Raw genomic sequence first — 20792 nt, 5'->3', positions numbered from 1 at the left:
TATCTTTCCTTAAAGTCAAAACATGGAGTGTAGACAGTTTAAAAATCTCCGAAACAGGAGCAACTATTCCAGCAGACCTCGAGGCTATACCAAGCACTATGAAAATCCATCAGATGACGTGGTTAGTCCAAACCCCCAACTTGGAACCAGAATGCTATCATGCTAATTATGCACTGCAAGCTTACGCTGTCCACACTATGCACTAGAGTCCGGAATGTTCGACCAAGAATGCAGTGGTGGTATCCTTTTATGACAAACCCAATTAGTATATATATTTCCATTCTTTTTCTAACTGTATTAATTGATTATCATTGTTTTATTTATTTACACAGTTACCTTATTAAATGTAGTCGCTGTTAACAGGTAAAGCACAACTTTTTATTAGCAAAAATTGGAAGTACTCTTAACTACTAAAATACATTTAATGCTAATTACATTAGGTTTTTTACAAAGATTTAGATAAATCTTGTACTGCTCGAGCTTACAGAAAAGCAATGAATTGTTTCACAATAATTATTTAAATATTTTACTAATATTTTTGACTATTTCTCATCACGGCTACAGTTAAAAGGGGGCATGGGGCGGAGGCCCTAGCGAGCCTAAGGCGAGTCAATACAATATGTTTTTGTATTTTTCTTGACCAATATTTTCAGATACAATATCCTCCAAAGATACAATACAGATTATAGGTACTGGTCAATAAAGATCCATCCACATCGGAACCAGCGGAAATAAATCAAGTGATTAATAATGGCAGTATCCTTTTCAATGCATTATTTTGCCATATACCCTAACGTTTAAAAGCTATTTTTTTCATAAGCTTAAGTGAATGAGCAAACTTTCTTTTTACATTTTGTCAGCTTATTTTTAATCACAGCTGGTATGCTTCATTTAGTTTTTTTCTTCTTCCACACTCAGTTTTTAAGGCACTCGCCAAGGCACCTTAAACACCTTAAATTTAAGGTGAGGTTACCTTAGGCACCTTAAATTTTCAACTTGTGTAGTTAACACTATCTCTACGCGATCTTTGCGTAAACTACTATTCTGTAATAATTAAGTGGTGTACTTCCTTAACGTAACTAAAGTAGAGGCAGTTATGGTCACCCAAACAATTCAGATTGGCAGATGAGTCGGGGCTATCTACGGAGACACTTGGTATCCTGCGGAAGTACAAAACAAAGATGACCAACTTCTGGAAAGATATTTCATGTGAAAATCTTTCACATTCTTTATGTGGCCTTCAAAGCCAGACAAACAAATGCTCGACAAAAAGAAGGGGTGCCATGGCGGCTGAAGAACCCTATCAAAGTCACGTCAAGGCTTTATAAATTCGAAGGGACTGAGCAATTCGATAATTTATGTTCAACTTACTCATATGTAGACTAAGTTTGTTGTACTTATCACGTTTGAAGATAATTGAGGGTTAAAAAGACGCAACCTAGAATCCACCTTATTAATATTATTTGAATGTAATTGTTTTTGAGCCTACTTTTTGGACTGGCGATTATTTTCCTTTTATTAACTTGACACTGTTTAAAATTTACCTAACGTCCAATCTGTTTCCTTTTTGATTTTTATTGAGGTGATGCATTTAAGTTTCTATTTATTACCATACAATTATTATTATACAAAATTATTACTATACAAATATTATACTATTAATACTATCAAGATTTTCTGAGGTTTAATTTGTTTACTTTTCGATTTAGTTCTTTTATAATTCATTAGTTTCTGGTTTCCTTAAACAATTTACCACAGGTTTATATTTTTTCTTAGTTTAGTTTATTGAATAAAATTTTAATAAAAACGGCTTTTAATTATTTTACCTCTAATAATATAGGTAAACAAAATATTTAGTCAAACCATTCACGACCGGTGATTCTCGTTAATCACCAATTTCAGATCGTAACACTGTCCCTGACCATAACGTTCATGATTTGGATCATAAAAAAAAAAAAACAAAAATGTATATATATTATTGTTCTAATGTTTTATACTCACAAGAATTTTTTTTAGCTTTTTAATTTTTTTGTTTTTGATTTGTTTAGAAAGTATTTATATTTACGTCTGTTATGGTCGGGACAGAACTTTTTTTTCTTTAAAGATGCTGTATTAATAAAAAACCACCAAAGATATTGCGTTACCTACCATGGACATTTTATGAAACTTCAAATGTCAATAAAATAAAAAACTTTTTGAAAAAAAATTATAAAGTTCTTTCCTTGATAACGTACGTTTCTAAATTTTCACTCACCATTGCTAAGTTAAATATCAGTTATGCATATTTTGCCTACCAAATACATGGTTTGTGGTAACACCTGCATCTTCAGGATGAAATAATCTACAAATTATACTTCTCAGTTACTTGTATTTGAATAATTCAAGTCTCTACAGACTTGTAAACATTGTATTGGTATACTGAAATGAGAAGAATAGAATTAATTGTTTCATTCAATGTCAAACAAGCTTATTATGAACTATATTTGAGTCCAACTTATATGTCAATGAATAACCTCCCATGAAATATACCTACTAGTACTTAAAGGAGTTTCAGGATTTTGTGTAATATGGGTTTTCTGTTAAAGTATAATTGGCAAGTAATAATACTTAACCAGTTTAAAAGAAAATGTTGATTTAAATATTTCATAGTGTTTATGGAATGAATGTAACTTTTTCATTGTTTTGGTCCTAAGTTTTTATTAAATGGCTTTATTTTATATTTTACTAGCTGTACCCGCGGGCTTTGCCCCATTTAACTTCATAAGTGAGCTCGTTCGCAACGTAACTCGCCTCCAGGTTGAAGTTTGTTCGCTACGCTCACTCACCTCTTGGTTGCAAATTAGCTGTTGTCATAAATTTAAAAGAAATAATAATAGTGCTGCACCCTGTTGGTAATCCTTGTAACTTTAATGCTATTGAGCATCATAGAACAGAACCAACTTGTTTAATTGAAATAGCTGTTAAGATTCATTATTTCCATTTCAATATGAGTACTCATAAGGTTAACATGGGAAACTCCAGAGCCACTGGGGCGGAGCCCGAGAGTCCGATCAGAATAAAAACAGCTTAGTTTTCCTATTTAATGCCTAAAGAATCAGTGTACCAAATTTCAGCCTCCTAGGTAAATGGGAAGTAAGAGAATTATAGTTCGGCCGCTTAGAAAACGACCTGCGCGCTAATGCTAAACCAATGCTGGAGAAGGTCGCTTTCTAAGCGGCCGAACTAAAGTGATGAGTGAGTGAGTGAGTCAGTCAGTCAGTGAGTCAGTGAGGGCTTTGCCTTTTATATATATAGATTTCCATCCCAACGGCCAAGACCATTACAAAATTGATACAGGTAAAAATTATTAAACCTTAAATAAATAAATATAGCAGATATACAATGCAATACTGTACATTTTTATTTTAACAGTTATAACATTTCTGATAAATAACAAAGAAATATATAAACATTTTATGAGTTTAACAAAACAATAAAATCTACACTATATAAGTCTACATGTACCTTAATAAAAAAATATTTAATATTTTGGAATTTAAAAAAAAAATTTTTTTAAGAGGATGAGTTTTCTATTTTAGAGAAGATTCTCCTCGGCTAGGTGAAATATTCTTTTTATTTTCTTTTTTGGCACACCTGCAGCTCATGGTGAGCTCCAAAATACTGGGTCACAATATTCTTACATGGCTAAAAACCCATTGCTGATAGAGGGATTGAACCTGGACCTCAAGGACAATGTAGTCCCATGCTCTAACTACATTAGCCATCTTGCAACATCCTGAAGAATTTTTTAAATTTTGTAAAATAAGATACACAAGGTTATGTTGGACTTTAACGTTCAATTCCACAGCTATCAAAGAGTGGGAGTTCGCTGGTTGTGGGAGCTGGATCGACAACGTTGTGGAGGAATCCTAGGAGACGAGATGGGGCTCGGGAAAACTATACAGCTGATCGCCTTCCTTGCTGGTCTTGACGTGAGCCAGATGAAGGACCGGGATACAGGGTATGAAAGTGTATAAGTTGTTGTATCTCTCATTATTGACTTGTAGGGTATACGGGATAGCAGCTAGATTACCTTGGAAGAAGTACAAGTAGGCCATAGGACACACAGAATGTTCAGAAATACACAATAATTCGTCCCCTGGAGGACTTTGTCAAGTGTAGAGAAAGAGAAACTTTTTCAAGTGTAGCCTCTTCTTGACAGAGTACTTAGTCTACATTTGACAAAGTGCCTTTGAATTTAAACTTATTTTCAGAAACAGAAAACCATTTATAGAGTTTCAGTTTTACAATTTTGTTGTTGTTATATGTCTGCCATCCTCACTATGTGCGGACTAATGTCAGTAGGCAGTATCCTTTGTTTCCTTCAGCATGTTTGAAAGAGACTGCTTGTCATAGACATTATCAATTTATTATCAGCAAAAAAATTTTGTATAAAATGTACGACTGTAGCATTGCGTCCAAGTACCACAATACGTACACTATTTTGGTCAGTAAAAAAGAGGGCGTTCATCTGTCTTCTGAACTGAATCTTGGACCATATGAAAATGGCATTAGTTTAAAGGAAATAAATATTAGCAGCATTAAAATGTCTAAAATTGCTTGTTCCTTGTGGCACAGTGCTGTTAACTACCTATAACCTTTTGGATAGGTTAAACATTTACTAGGTAATCATCTTGAGCGAATATTGTAACATTTCCAGTTTGAAATTGTTAACTGTGTAATGATATCCGAGTTGGGTGTATGTGATACAAAACACATTTAGAGTCTCATTGATATCATTGTAGATTTTGTTCAATGAATTGTTCTTCCTCAATTTTATAATCTAGTCTTGTTACTTTCTCCCCCTATACCATAGTATATGGAGAGGAGAAAGTATTGTTTTCGTCAAAATTTTCGAGTTTGAGTTTTGAGTGGATATATTCGTTTTGGGTCCCCCTGGACCTAAAAAAGTGGTTTTAGAAGTGATGTCTGTGTGTGTGTGTGTGTGTGTGTGTGTATCCCATAAAATAACGGAAAAATCTGATTTTCTCAAAAATGGCCCGAACGATTTTGATAAAAATTTAGTATGTTGTAGCCCTTTAAATTCTGAACAAAATGGTACAAATTCCATTTCTGTAAAAATTACGGTTCAAAAGTTATGGTAAGTTATGTTATTTTCCCATAAAAACCCCATAAAATAACGAAAAATAGGATTTTGGACAAAAATCCGGTTTTGATTTAACATTGTATGTTATGGTCCTTACAATTGTGATAGTTTTTTGAATTTTTTAGAAATTTTTATTTTCAATGGGGATTTTCCCTTAAAACCCCATAAAATAACGGAAAATAGGATTTTCCCAAAAATGGCCTGAACAATTTTGATAAAAATTAAGTATGTTATAGTCCTTTATATTCGGAAGAAAATTGTCCAAATCCTATTTCTGTAAAAATTACGGTTCAAAAGTCATTGTAAATTATGTTATTTTCCCATAAAAACCCCATAAAATAACGGAAAATCAGATTTTTTCAAAATTGGCTCGAACGATTTTGATAAAAATTTAGTATGTTATAGTCCTTTAAATTCTGAAGAAAACTGTTCAAATCCCATTTCCGTATATTTACTCTCACCGCTTACACATGATAAAGGTTGTTGACAAGCTTATGGGAGAAAGTATGTGTCAGAATGCTGATACCGTTTATTAATGTTCTGTTTAGCTATCGAGGTCTTGGTCCGACTCTGATTGTATGTCCTGTCACCGTGATGCACCAATGGGTTAAGGAGTTTCACTCCTGGTATCCTGCTATAAGGGTGGCAATCCTGCATGAGTCAGGCACATTCACAGGTAAACTAGAGGTCTCTATTTCAACCCAGTATGATACGGTCATTTGAAAATGCGTCACACAATTAAATAACCTCATTAGAAGTGGGTTCTCTCGGCCGTTGAACAAAAATGATTGCTATTTAGTACTGAGTTAAGATACAGACCCCTCTAATTTTTTTTACTCCTTGTTATTTATTTATTAATTTTCATTTTATGGACAACATTGGACCACTCAAGAGGAATGGGGAGAGTTTTTCTTTTTTCATCTCTTCTGTTTTTATTTATCACTAATATTAAAAATTTTCATCTTGTCAGTGTTCATCCTGTTTTCAAATAAAATCTTCCTGTCCTTTGTTTGTTTTTTATTTGTTGTGTTGTGTGTTTGATTATTAGTGCTTCAAATTTTTCATTCTTGTTTTTGAAATCCTCAATTTAAATTTTCATTTCTCTCATATTTTCTTTTGTATGTGTAATCTACTGATATTTATCATTATTGAAGGCCTAATGAGGTGCCACTCAATGTTGATTCAAGTTTAGCTGAAGCTTAATGTGGTTTTAAACGTATTAGTTGTAATCCACAACCCTACTGCAAGTTGTTCATTGACATAGTTTTAACAATAACGTAGCCACTAAAGAGTGGATAGTTAATCTCATGAATTTTCAGGTGAATCAGCCATGAACAATTTCTTTTACATTAGTTTATAACATATGTCTTAATCATTTATCTAAAAAAATTATCGATCATGTCATAAAATGCCTTTAATTACAAGATGTTGCCTACAGGCAAGCACCATCGTCTGATTTCCAACATGGCCACTGCGTCAGGAGTTCTAATCACTTCCTATGCTGGCGCAACACAACACAAGGATGAAATCCTCCGGCGCAACTGGCACTATGTGGTACTGGACGAAGGTCACAAGATAAGGAACCCAGACGCCCAGGTAGGAAATAAAGTTAATCTCTTTAGAGTTTTTGAAAGTTTTTAAAAGAGAAATAATTTATTGATGCTTTTTGATCCAGTTTTTTTTAACATGGTTATTTGTTAGCCTAACTACAAATATTACTGAAAAAAAGTATTCATTTGTTTTATTCATTGAAAATTTTTGGATTACATAAGTGACATCTGCCCGTTCATCTATAAACTTAGGTTCTCAGAAGTCTCTTATCAGTATTTTTGAGCATTGGCTCTGGGTGAAAATTAAATTAAAATACATTTAAAACACACCTCTAAATCATTATAATTTTAAATTTTTAAGTACACCACAGTCCTGTTGAATTTCTTATCCCGTTAATCCTACTCAAATGTTAAGGGAAATGGTTATTGTATTTAAATGAAAAACAAAGCTATGTATTTTGAAATACTAATCAGAAGGGCCAGCTGAATGGCAAACTTGGAAAACCAGGGATTAGTACTTTTATTTTGATGACCAGGTAAAAGTCTCTGAATTGTACACGTAAATTTTGTATGGGACTAGAAAATGCAGAATTATTGCCATTGCCAATAACCTATGGATGGACTAATGAATAGATATTTATTAATGGTGTTTGGTGTTGGTCCTCTTTTAAATTTGTTGTGTTGTTGGTGCAAGAACAAACATTGAACTCATTACACTGGATGATTGAAGTTCTCTTCTGTTACAGATTACTTTGGTCGTGAAACAGCTGAGAACCAGTCATCGTATTATCCTGTCTGGATCTCCCATGCAAAACAACCTACGGGAACTTTGGTCCCTTTTGGACTTTGTGTTCCCAGGAAAACTGGGAACCCTTCCCGTTTTTCTGGAACAGTTTGCCATTCCGATCACCCAGGGTGGTTATGCAAACGCTTCACAAGTTCAGGTATTGCATTATCTTGGTATTTATATGATTCTGGGTATTTGAATAAAGAATGAGGTATGATTCAAGTCTTAACTCATTATAAATTTGAATGGTAACAAAAATTTTGTAAATGCCTAACCAGTTTTTAACTATATTGGAAGGAAGGCTTTTATTTACAATGATAAATGTACCTCCCTTAGCAATCCATTAAATCAAATCGTAATTTAAATTTGTTTAATCTCCATGTTATTAAGCAGATCCGTCTAAGGTAGTAGGGAGCTATTATTGAAGAAATATCTACTTTATCAATTTAAATTTAGAAATAACAAACGTTTGAAATTAAGAAAATAAAAATTACAGTAATCCGTTTTTTTCTGGAGTTTGCAACATTATACAACTATTAATTATACAAATTGGTATGAAGTGATGTTTTTAGCGTAACTCAAACTTTAGTTAGGCCTTGGTCATTGTTTAACATACTAACGGCTGATCGTTGGTAGGTGATGACAGCATACAAGTGTGCGTCAGTGCTGAAAGATACGATCGCTCCGTATCTGTTGCGGAGGATGAAGGCCGATGTAAAAAGCCACGTCAAACTACCAGAGAAAAATGAACAGGTGTTGTTCTGTCGACTCACTGACGAACAACGGCATTACTACAAGGTAATGTGATGTAGAATTATACTGTCCACCTAATTTCTGTTTTTTTTACAATCTTAACAAGTTAATTAACGTTGGAGCAAAATAGCTATGTTATATAATAAAACAGTCTGATCCAAATAAACTATTCTAATTGCTCAACTATTGAACACTTAATAAATAACGTTATTAGCCACTTAAAAGGTTGAAAGAACATTTCCTTAACCTGATGGTCGTTGTGTAATCAAAATTTTGTTCATTAGGATTGGTTGCATCAGAGGGTGAATGTTTGGGAAACAAAAGAAACTTTATATTTTGTTATCTTATAAACGGTTTTGGTTGTTTAATGATACGTTATTACATATACGTATACGTTATACGTTAATGATATGTTATTTTGACATTAGCTGTTAGAAAGTGTAACTGTGATGTCTTAAGTTTGTCTCTATAGTGAATTTATTTCACATTTTACATTTGCTTCTCAACAGTCAGTTCTCCAGAAATGTCAAATCCAGATGTGACCAACAATTCAGTTAAGTTATTTACAATGTATATCAAGGAACTACGATGATTAGAAAGTTTAGTATAATTCCTTGCTACTTCCCCATTACATCACCTGACGCACAGCGTAAGCTATGGCTTACACTACAGACAAGCTATAACCAAGATTTGATGAAATGGTAAATTTCAATGTTTGATTACCACAGCACATAAAACTAATTAACAATAAAAATTAATTTTGAGGTATTTACAGTTTACAGTGTGTTCTTAAATGTTGGATCAAAAGCTTACTTAGTCAACTACTCAAGGGTTATTGTAATATTTCAGGATTACGTAGAATCAGGAGAAGTGAGTAGGATTCTGGAAGGTCGGCTGAAGATTTTCATGGGTTTGATCAATCTACGTAAGATCTGCAACCACCCGGACCTGTACTCTGGAGGGACCAAACTGTTTGATGACCAGAGGGAAGAGGACTTGGCAGAGGAGGATAGGTACGGCCACTGGTCCAAGTCAGGTGAGACAACACAACAGCCACAGTCAACTATTGCATTATGTTACCAATTAAGGTGAGGACGTAACTAAGAATATTATGTTACCAACTATGATGGAGACTGTACAGAGGCATGTGCGAAAGGGCCCCGCGCTTGGTGCAAAATACAAGAAATCGTATGAAATATGTTAATTATACATTAATTATGTCAATGATAAAGAAAAAGGGGAGTGTAAATGCTAATATTATTCATTAAGACGTTTGTTAATCATTTTTGTTCTGATACTACTTTATTGATAGTAAAGGCTCCGATTGTTTGCACTGGGCCCCGCAGCACCCAAAGCCGGCTCTGAGACTACTGGGAATATTGTAAACCTAATAAGAATGAAGGATTAAGTGAAGAATATAGTGTGATGCTTAGTGTAGCTGGGTCTAATTACAAACAATCAAAAATTTCTGACGTCTCAGGATCGAACGAACAACTTTCAGGAGTCAATTCTTTGTACTCTAAATATACCGTAAAAGTTTTTATTGGGTGAATGTTTCTTAGTAGGAAAAATAGGATGTATCAGAAAAATCCAACACAACTAAATTTACAAGTGAATTGTTTTCTGGGTACACAAAGGATTAGTACAACTAGTTTGTCCAAAGTACTCACAAATTGTAACTATCAACCGTCACAGGTAAGATGATCGTGGTAGAGACTCTGCTGAAGATATGGAAGCGCCAAGGCCATCGAGTGCTGTTGTTTACTCAAAGCCGACAAATGTTATCCATCATGGAGAGATTTGTAAGAGAACAAGACTACAAGTACTTGAAACTGGACGGCGGAACTTCCATAGCAGCGAGGCAACCGTTGATCAACAAGTTCAATCAGGTCGGGGGAACTTCAGTACATTCTTCTAGTTAGATGTTATTTTTGATTATTGATAGTACACATACCGTTCCCGTACGCTTCAGCCAGTTTTAGAGTAAAAATGTACGTTGTGAAATTGAGTCAACGACAAAGTTTGTGTGGGTGTCAGTTACCGATTTCTGTCGACTATGCTAATATTTTAGTCAAACAGAATTGAAAAAATATCTTACTCAAATGTTTTTTTACTGAATATCTTATGGATCAACAATATCGCACTATTATATAAACTACAGCCAAAGACTTTGTAACTCTTTGTCAAACATTTATTCAATTTCTATATTTTTGTCTATTTACCTATTCAAATGCTAAGCAAAGATTTTCCTACATTAAAACCTTCTCATCAAATCATTATTCTTAGTTTCATATCAGGAGGAGTGTTTAAAAATTTTATTGTAAGGAATGTTTTCTCACGCTTTTTACAACAATTTTTTGTATCCGACAGGATTCTTCATACTTTGTGATGATACTGACTACCCGGGTGGGCGGGTTGGGAGTGAACTTGACGGGTGCTGACCGGGTGGTGATATACGACCCGGACTGGAACCCAGCGACAGACACCCAGGCGAGAGAGAGAGCCTGGAGGATTGGTCAACAACGGAGTGTCACTGTGTATCGGCTCATCACCGCGGGGACGATAGAGGAAAAGGTAAATACAAACTGAGCAAAATGTTTAATAATTTATGCAGTGATTTAGATGTTCGAGTTTATGTTGTTTGAGGAAGGCAATCAACATGTTTAAGAGGAAGTATGAATTTTTTACTACGCTTTTTGGCTCAAAAGTCAAGTTTTATATTTCTTCCATGTTCAAATCTTCCTTGTTTGAAAATGTTGATAATGATAGAAAATATATTTTTTTTTATTGTACATTTTTTGTCTTTCTAGTGCCAGAATGGTTTCTTTCCCCATTCAGGTAAGCCCTTTATCCCAGCAAATCTTTGTAAAACCTAATCCCTTGTCTCCAACATATTCCGACGTTTACTTTCTATTTACATACATACCAAGCAATTATGTACATATTTATTCCGCAGATGTACCACAGACAAGTTTTCAAGCAGTTTTTGGTCAACAAAGTGTTGAAGGATCCGAGGCAGAGAAGATTCTTCAAATCTAACGATCTGTACGAGCTCTTCACCTTGAAGGAGACGGATGTAGATGGCAGCACTGAGACTGCGGCAATATTTGCCGGCACCGACTCAGAGGTGAGGAGCTTTGTTTAGCAGAAAACCTTTAGCCATAAAAATTGGTCAGAAATAAAGCTTTGCTTTGATCCATTAACACCAGTAGGGGGTATGCAGCTGTCATCCAAAAAGTAGGCTCTGTTAAACGGGTTTTGCACTGATGTGAGTATGTATGACTCTTAGATATGGAGTAGAGAATAGGTTTTAAACCAGTCATTTGACTGTGATAGACGAAACACAGACGATGAATCTTATAGTGAACAATTTCCCCTTACGCTCAATAGTAAAAATAACAATTATTTTGATTACATTTTTGTAAAATCACTTTGGCTTTATTTATAAAAACAAAAAGTGAATTGTATGTTGGAAAAATACTTATAAATAGTATTCCATCATCAAATAAAAATAGTATTATTTCTTGAAATTTAATAGCCTTAAGAGTAGCCAAAAACCTAGCACTGATTATAAATTCAATTTTGGAAGAAAATTTGTGTATTTTATTTAATTTTGTTACAGTTTTGTGCAATTTATATATTCTACTAGCAATTAAATGTGAACTGCAATTTATATTTCAGGTAAAACTTGATCCGACAAAGAAGTACAAGCATCGTAGAGAAGAACCTAAACTGTCAGCCGAAGCTCCGGCTCTCACTTTCTCTCGGAAGAAAGCAGAAAAGAAACAGAAAATGGAAAAAGAAAAACAAGAGAATTCTAAAAGAAAAGAAACAGCTAAAAACAACAATGACGTAAACTTTTCTGATGATAAAATTGATCAGATGAAAAAACTTGCTCAAATGTTGAGTCAAAAGATTGTTGAAAAGACACATGAAAATAAACAAAGTGAACCGAACAAAATAAATTCTGCATGTTGTAGTAAAACAAACTCAACTGATCATGAAAATAAGAAGGATGAAACAAAAGTTGATATGGCGACTCCGAGTACTAGTTTTAGTAAATCTCCTAGACACAAGAGTAAACACAAAGAAAAGAAGAAGCGAAAAGATGCAAAGTTTGAAGGAGAAAAAGTTCCGCATTTAGTAAAAGCTGGGACCTCTAAAGCTTCAGCATCAGAAGAAAAAGAAGACAGTAAGACCTATGCAACTCAGGATGAATATGTTCTTCAAAAGTTGTTTTCAAAATCTGGTGAGTTTTAGCATTAGTTCAATAAATAATCTATTTAAATTTTTATTTTATTTTAGAGTATTTATAAATATTGAGTTTGCCATTGTTAAGAATAACTCAACAAAACAACTATTTTCAGGATTACAGACTGCTATGAAGCATGACACCATAATGGAAGGGGGTCCTGCAGATTACGCTCTGTTGGAAGGGGAAGCCGAGAGGGTAGCCAAGCAAGCGGTAGAGAAGCTGAAGGAATCCCAGCGAGAATGTTGGCGAGCCTCGTCTGGTGTGCCGAGCTTCACAGGAGTCAACGGAGCGAGAAACTTCCAGCCTATCAAGTGAGAGACAGAGATATTTACTAACTGTTTATTTCTATGCTCAATTCAACGTTCACCGTGCAGTAAAGGTCTTAACGGAGAACATTTGAACAACATTACTGGGAATATCATGTTAATTGTGTTGCGGTTGCATTGACTGTGTGCTTCATGAAGTAAATTTTACTTATTTCTACTGCTGTATACTTTTTTTAGAGTTTGAATTAATTATCAGATTATTTTCACTTGATTATGCCTTTAAAATGCCTCTCTGTACAGGCAACACAGGTCATTGATAGAGGGCCAATTGAGAACGAAAAGTCGTTTCGGGGTAGTGTTAAAGGGCGCATTTGTAACCTAATAGTTGAGATTGTCCAGGGTCAAGTGCTGACTGTGATGAGTTAAGCCTTTTACGCGCCACTGTTCTGTAGCTGCGGTCGTTATCACGATTACGCCTCTTGTCTATGTTTCGTTGTCGTCGCGTCGGAGGCATTTAAAAGAAAAAAACAACAAATGATAAATTATAGCTACACAAAACGACGATAAATGCACAAATTTCAGTTAAAATCATGCTAACTCAATCCGTCATAGCGACACAAAAAAACAACGATGAATACATAAATTTAAGATACAACCATACTAACACGATCCATCTTGGGGGTTTTGTTTACACAAACTCAAATAGTAAATAAATGTACTCAGTGCGTTTCATTGAATTGAAAAATAAATAACAGCAATTAAATTATTTAGCTGATCCAAATGTAAACATTTATATTCTCCATAAGGATTACATGGGAACTTTCAAAGCCACTGGGGCAGAGCCCAAGGGACTTTTTCAAAAATGTAAGGCCAGTTCGCAAATCTACACGACACGTTCTTTCCAATGAGACGTCAATGGATAAAATCAGTTAAGAAATGGCGGAGGAGTTCAACCGACAAAGTTTCATGTAGCGTATTAATTATATAGATAGATAGATGGATAGATATTTAGATAACAGCAATTAAATTATACAGCTGATCCAGATGTAAACATTTATATTCTCCATAAGGATAACATGGGAACTTTAAAAGCCACTGGGGCAGAGACCAAGGGACTTTTTCAAAAATGTAAGGCCAGTTTGCAAATCTACACGACACGTTCTTTCCAATGAGACGTCAATGGATAAAATCAGTTAAGAAATGGCGGAGGAGTTCAACAGACAAACTTTCGTGTAGCGTATTAATTATATAGATTGGCAGTTCAAAATATCTAAGTAACTGTAACTGGTGTATTTTTCACTTTCAGGAAACGGTTTGGGAACACAAAAACACAGCTTGGTGCTTTGAGTTCTAGTGAAATCCTAGCCCGCATGAAGAAACTGAATGGATCAGTGGACGCCAGAGACAAGGACTTGGCTTTGGTTGACGACATCAGACAGTTTGTGGCCTCCAATGGAGGAACTGCAACCACCAACCAGATCATTAGTAGGTGAGAGACAGCTGTTAGAAATGTTGAAAGTTGACATTAAACTATTGTATAGTATCAAAAACTTACACATCTCCAATAACAAGTGATGGGTCAAAATATACAAAAATGCCTGCTCCCTGTGACTACTGTATGGTTAGCAATGGTATTTCACTATATTTTAGTGATCCAATTCAATCAGACATTGAAGGTATGGCATTTTGTAGTCAATTATCAATTATCAATTATCAATCATAGTGAGGATAGCTGGCTTACCTGAATGGGAAAGAGACCAAACTGGCACAAGAAACACAACACTTTACAATATATACACAAAACATTAGAATATTTCTGGCACTAACAGCTTTTTAAACTAGGCCTCACAACTCTAACCTCAAAATATCTCTTATTTAGTTGAAAAAACTATCAGCGACAGTGAAATATTCTAATGTTTAGTGTATACTGTGTAAAGTTTGGTGTTTCCTGTGCCGGTTTGGTACCTTTCACCCTTTCCCATTCAGGTAAGCCTGCTATCCTCATGAAAAAAGCATACAAACCTAGGCCCTTGTGCTCTAGGTTACATCCTCAACGTAAGAATTAGTTTTGACATAAAATTAAAAGTAGGTACATAAAACAGTAATATAATATTAATGTAATATTTGCTTGCGCCCCTTTGTATTGCAAGCATCAAATTATTCCTTTACATTAAGTTTATTTCCTTTGCTGCATTCCTCTTAAATTACTTAAGTACTTATGTCACAAAGTAATAAATGCTATTATAAGCAGCTATTATTTTCCAAGTATAAAAAAGTAAATGATAAATACAATTGTCTTTCACCCAAGATCAATGTATTAGTTTAGCACATTTGATTCCAGGTTTGAAGGTAGACTGGAAGAAGGAAGTTCCCCTCTCTTCAAAAGTCTTCTCAGCAAAATCTGCACATTCTATCGGGCTCCAGACAAGTTAGGCTATTGGACGTTGAAAGAAGAATTCAATTGGTAACATGATTTTGAGGACTTGTTCTTCAAATTTTGAAATAATTAAATAGATTAAGATAATCAAAGAAAAACTCACATGTATATGTAGATTTTTGTATCTATATATTGATCATTAGACATCGGCCTGTTTTACCATTAATCTCATCAATAATATTGGTAACTGTCTATTTTGTATTTGATTTTTTGGTTCAAAATCAAAATTAAAAAACCAACATCAGAGCAATGACTAAACGCAAACACAAGGAGAATCTAAACCCTTCGTTACATCACATTAAGACCGTCGAAAACTAATCTATCAAAATAGATGCATCTTATACGAGCTGTCTGTGATATTTTTTAGAAACCAAAGATACCTTTTAAATACTATTATATTAGTTAGTATTGTAATAAAATCTATCTTTGTACAGGTTTACTAAAGCATTTCCCTGAAAATGGATGCATTGAACTGCATTTTTGCTTTGAATTGTTAATAGCATTTGTTATTAGGTTAGATTATATTTATATTATTTCATATCAAATAATACAACAGGTGAATGCTGCTATTCGTGTTGTTTTGCCAGCTAATGGTGTATGTTAAGGCGACAAAAATCAAACAAATTTGAGTTTCACCCTGTTTAATTATTAGTTTTCACTAACATTGGTCAGCAAAGCTGAAGAAACAGGTGGAATTGTCATCTTTGAAAAATTAAAAGTCACCACGAATAGAAATTTTGATTACAGTCCAACTAATCACACAACAGAGAATGTACAGTATTGTTAACATTTTATTTACAATGCAATAGAGTTATCAGGTGATAGCTTTTAGTTTTAGGTTAGGCTATATCTTAAAACCTTCGGTGGATTCGGAAGATTTTATTGCACATGGTTGATCAATGATTAGCCTTTATGTTTATATTATTTAAAATATATGTAAGATTAACAATAACATTTTAGTTTTAGTGTTATGCAGTATTTTAAGTGAGTAATTTTGTCAATATTCATGTAATCTTTATTTAAAACCAATGTTTTCAGACATTGCATTGCACAATTAAAGTGTTCCGCTGTTACTGGACAACTACTAGTAGGTGATATCAGAAATTATTCTGTAATCCAGTTACTAAGTCACGAATTATAGATATTTATAGGCATGCACTGTGGATGCGATGCTCCCTGGTGTGGATTAACATCTGCACTAGTGAGTACCATGACTATCCGCAGTACTATCCTGATAATTAGACCCAGAGCATATTTTAAGGGATTTCCACTGGGCGACAGTGGCGCCGGACTTACCGGGGGGCCTGGGGGGTATTAATACCCCCATCAAAAAGGGGGGTCCGAGCCCCCCCCCCCCCCCCGGAAATTTTAGCATAAATTTAAGTGAAAATCACACATTTCTACGTATCTTTTAGTGAATTTTATTTGCTTGTAAATTGTCTCTTGGGCCAAAATCATACATAGCTCAATACTCTAAATATACATAATGTTATTTTAAATTCCTATACATTTAAAATGTGAATCATTAAAAAAAAAATATGCCGGCACCACCCATAGTCACTGGGCGACAAAATCTCAGCACTGGGCGACACTTTTGTCGCCCAGTTAACATGTTATTTTATGCCCTGATTAGACCAATTCGTTAATTACAAGGAAAAATGTGGTTCGGATTCAACTATAAACTGAAGGTCCCTTAGTTGTCATTGGCTGTATGGCTATTAATTAACAGCTGTTTCTAAGGAACATGTCTGCTTTAGTCACCAACAAGACTACAAGATCGCGCCACTCATCCTTCACTCATTTTGGGTTAAAATACCCACATAGTGGCGTCCCCATCTTAAATAATTGATATAATTGATTGATTTTATCCAAAACTAGTACAGTAGACTTCCTCTCTTTTCGACACAATGGGACTGAACCCTGGTTTGAACAAAAAAGTCTGAACCACAAAAACTAAATAAAAACCTGAAAAAATACAGACTTAAGAGAATTATTCATCATTTTAGCAAATGTAATAAACTACAGTAATATATTTAATCATTAATAAATGTAACAATGAAACTGAATTTACTGAAAAGCACTAGACAAACAGGTTGTGCTTGTTTGTTCGGCTATGGATAAAACAATGTTTGGGTTTGTCAGTCACACGCAAGTCCATTTTATTTTGAGTCCTAAATCCCAATCAAATGGAATTGAATAAATGAGACCACTAAGTTTTATAGTAGTTTTCCTCAATCCTATCTCATAATTAACTATCTATACAGCTTTAATGTGATCAAAAACACATTTCTTAAAGTTTTTTTTTTCTTGTTACTGTAGGGTTACATAGTATTTTCACTAAGTAATATGCCAATCTTAACATGATTTGTATAAAAACCTAATCAACTTTGCATAGTAGAAAGTTGAACAACAGTTCAAATAGATTTGATAGGATGTAAATAGGTTTGTCTCTCATGTTTGAGGCCTTATACATACAATAGGATTAAGACAATATTTTTTACTCAATTAAAGTGTTATTCATTTTCTATTTATGTGTTTGCTACTTTATTACCCATTCCTGTTTGATTAATGACCTAACATTTAGATTATAAGAAGTTCCTGGGTCGAACAGTATGTATATTTTTTAACTTCCTCCCCCTATATCAGGAGAAGGTATTGTTTTCGTCGACATTTTGGGTGGATATAGTCATTTTGGGTCCTCCTGGACCCAAAAAAGTGGTTTTTGTGTGTATGTATGTGTACAGACCTACAATTTTCATATTTTGTATGTGGCTACTAATCTAGAATACCTCTAGGGATTTTTTAATTTTTTTTCTCATGGGAAATTTCCCATAAAAACTGAAAGATTTATTTTCCACAAAAATGGCCCGAACAATTTTAATTCAAATTGAAGCCCTTGTAGTTGTAATTCTGAAAAAAAAACTATACAATCCCCATTGCTGTAAAATATGGCTCAAAAGTTATTGTAATTAATGTGACTTTCCCATGATATAAAACTCAATAAAATAACAAAATATCCAACAAAAAAACAAACGGATTGACTAATTTCAATTAAAATGTACCTATGTAATATGATATGTACCTTATGATTATAAACGAAATGGTACAGACAATTGCTAAAAAAATTAAGGCTAGAAAGTTATTGAAACTTTTGTGATGTTCCCTATGATATGTCATAGTTAGTCCCGGCATTTACCTATGATAAAGGTTGTTGACTAGCTAACGGGAGTAAAAGTATGTGTCAGATACAGATTGCTGATACCGTTTATTAGTTTAGTCAGTCTTCCATTTTCTGGGCTTGGGCTTGGGAGTAATCCCGTAGTCCAGTCTGGCAGTCTGTCCGGTATTATTGAGTATTGGATAGGCCTACTGAAGCCGGTATTCAAGCAACAAAGTTAGTCACATCCATATGTTACTTCTTTTGGGATTTTACTGAAGTTATAAAAAAAGAGTGGCAACATTTCCTGAAAGTAAAACTGTAGACATCCTAGAAACAAAACAACCCTGGGCCTTTTCGCGCCGCGCAGGTTTAAAGGTTTATAGGGTACGCCACACCCACCCCCACCGTCGTGAACCACGTGATCTTTTAGTTTTAGTTTCTGCGCAGGTCGTTTTGTTCTTGGGATGTCTTTGATGTTTAGTCTACTAGCTTACTAGTCTATAGTCAACTTAATTCTGTTTGTGTAGTGTTTTGAGGAGTACAAATTAAAAAATCTATTCTAAAAATAGAAAAAAAATCATTGATGTATTTAATTACTAACAATCTAATATTAAGTCAAAATTAGCGTAATAGAACCTCACGACTTATATTTTGCATTATTTCAGTTAATTGCTTCATTTGGTTTAATTTATACTAGTGTACATGTTGCTCGAATTCGAGCAATTGCAAAGTATTACAGGAGTTATTTTAAAACGAATAACTGTCATATTTACCATTAATTTAAAAGAGTCAACTCAAGATTACTGGTGTGTAGCTCAGACCATTTTTATCTTCGTTATTGATAAACCTAAAGCATTCCTGCCGGTTTTCTCCTTCTCAAAATGCCTCGCTGTACAGGCAACACAGGTCATTGATAGAGGGCCAATTGAGAACGAAAAGTCGTTTTGGGGTAGTGTTAGGGCGCATTTGTAACCTAATAGTTGAGATTGTCCAGGGTCAGGTGCTGACTGTGATGAGTTAAGCCTATTACGCGCCACGGTTCTGCGGTCGTTATCACGATTACGCCTCCTGTCTATGTTTCGTTGTCGTCACGTCGGAGGCATTTAAAAGAAAAAAAAACAACAAATAAACAAATTATAGCTACACAAAACAACGATAAATGCATAAATTCAAGTTACAATCATACTAACACGATCCTTCATAGCGACACAAAACAACGATAAATACACAACTTTAAGTTACAACCATACTAACACGATCCGTCTTGGGGGTTATGTTTACATAAACTCAAATAGTAAATAAATGTACTCAATGCGTTTCATTTGAATTGAAAAATAACAGCAATTAAATTATACAGCTGATCAAAATGTAAACAATTATGTTCTCCATAAGGATTACATGGGAACTTTTAAAGCCACTGGGGCAGAGCCCAAGGGACTTTTTCAAAAATGTAAGGTTAGTTTGCAAATCTACGCGACACGCTCTTTCCAATGAGACATCAATGGATAAAATCTGTTAAGAAATGGCGGAGGAGTTCAACCGACAAAGTTTCATGTAGCGTATTAATTATATAGATGGTAGCTCACCTAAAATCCACGAGGTACTCAGTAAAATCTCAGAAAAAAATCATCAGAATAATGTGTAAAGAGGATAGTGAAGCACACTGTAAACCCCTTTTTATTGAATTAAAAATATTGACCATCATTAACTTATACATTTATCAATTATTATTGATTACTTTTAAGAATAGCTTTAAATACAAAATGAGAAATGAAGTGCACAGTATTAGTACCAGAAACTGCAAAAAGATTGATCTGCCTCAGGTACGGTTGGAAAAAACTAGATCAGGACATGTTGTGATGGGTATCAGGCTGTTAAATAAATTACCTAAAAACAATCCGCTCTAAAGGCGGCCGTGGCTCTACCGTGTCGAGGATTTTTTTAGCATGTCTGATAAGTTAATAAAAAATATTTGAAATAGGATGTAACTGTGATTTAGATATAAGTTGCAGGCATTTTTAATTTATTACTGTCAAATTTTAAATCTCTTGCCATGGTATGTAACTTTTGTATTTATTTGCTCGTCGCTCAATTTCAATTTTAACTCTTGTATTATATTGACTGTATTAACTGAATTCCTTGTTATTTATACATTTATTTACCCAAGACTGAATACGAGATGTATTTACCAACAATTTGACCTGTCTATGCATTACATATATAAAATGATGAATAAATGTCTTATGTCTTAAGACTCAAAACGTACATAACAGTGTTTTTCAAACTTTACAACCATGGAATCATGAGAAGTCTATTTGTACCATGCATAATCAATGGACGCATCTATGTTGGTATCCACTGAACTGTAGCTGAACGACTACATGGTAAAAATCTTAAGTTTTTTCATCAAAAGCGATAATGAATGAAAATGAAAATGT

At 34.2% G+C, this 20792-nt stretch overlaps 1 protein-coding gene across 1 annotated transcript in view; it reads left to right on the top strand.

Moving 5' to 3' along the window:
- The window catches only part of LOC129005397 (DNA excision repair protein ERCC-6-like), a 48195-nt gene extending 31762 nt beyond the window's left edge, over positions 1 to 16433 (top strand). The window contains exons 8-20 of the mRNA XM_054434268.1: positions 3848 to 4000; positions 5695 to 5822; positions 6585 to 6742; positions 7443 to 7640; positions 8120 to 8281; positions 9086 to 9272; positions 9932 to 10125; positions 10607 to 10810; positions 11193 to 11363; positions 11918 to 12485; positions 12604 to 12802; positions 14064 to 14246; positions 15099 to 16433. Of these exons, the coding sequence (XP_054290243.1) occupies positions 3848 to 4000; positions 5695 to 5822; positions 6585 to 6742; positions 7443 to 7640; positions 8120 to 8281; positions 9086 to 9272; positions 9932 to 10125; positions 10607 to 10810; positions 11193 to 11363; positions 11918 to 12485; positions 12604 to 12802; positions 14064 to 14246; positions 15099 to 15225 (2632 nt within the window). The 3' untranslated portion in view covers positions 15226 to 16433. The remainder of the gene's footprint in view (positions 1 to 3847; positions 4001 to 5694; positions 5823 to 6584; positions 6743 to 7442; positions 7641 to 8119; positions 8282 to 9085; positions 9273 to 9931; positions 10126 to 10606; positions 10811 to 11192; positions 11364 to 11917; positions 12486 to 12603; positions 12803 to 14063; positions 14247 to 15098) is intronic.
- The last annotated feature ends 4359 nt before the right edge of the window (positions 16434 to 20792 follow it).

Source organism: Macrosteles quadrilineatus, unplaced genomic scaffold (genome assembly GCF_028750875.1).
Source record: "Macrosteles quadrilineatus isolate MER2022 unplaced genomic scaffold, UCM_ALF_1.0 Scaffold_21__1_contigs__length_2333173, whole genome shotgun sequence".
Lineage (NCBI taxonomy): Eukaryota > Metazoa > Arthropoda > Insecta > Hemiptera > Cicadellidae > Macrosteles > Macrosteles quadrilineatus.
The sequence above is the reverse complement of the archived record's forward strand: the minus strand, read 5'-3'. Positions and strand labels throughout refer to the sequence as shown.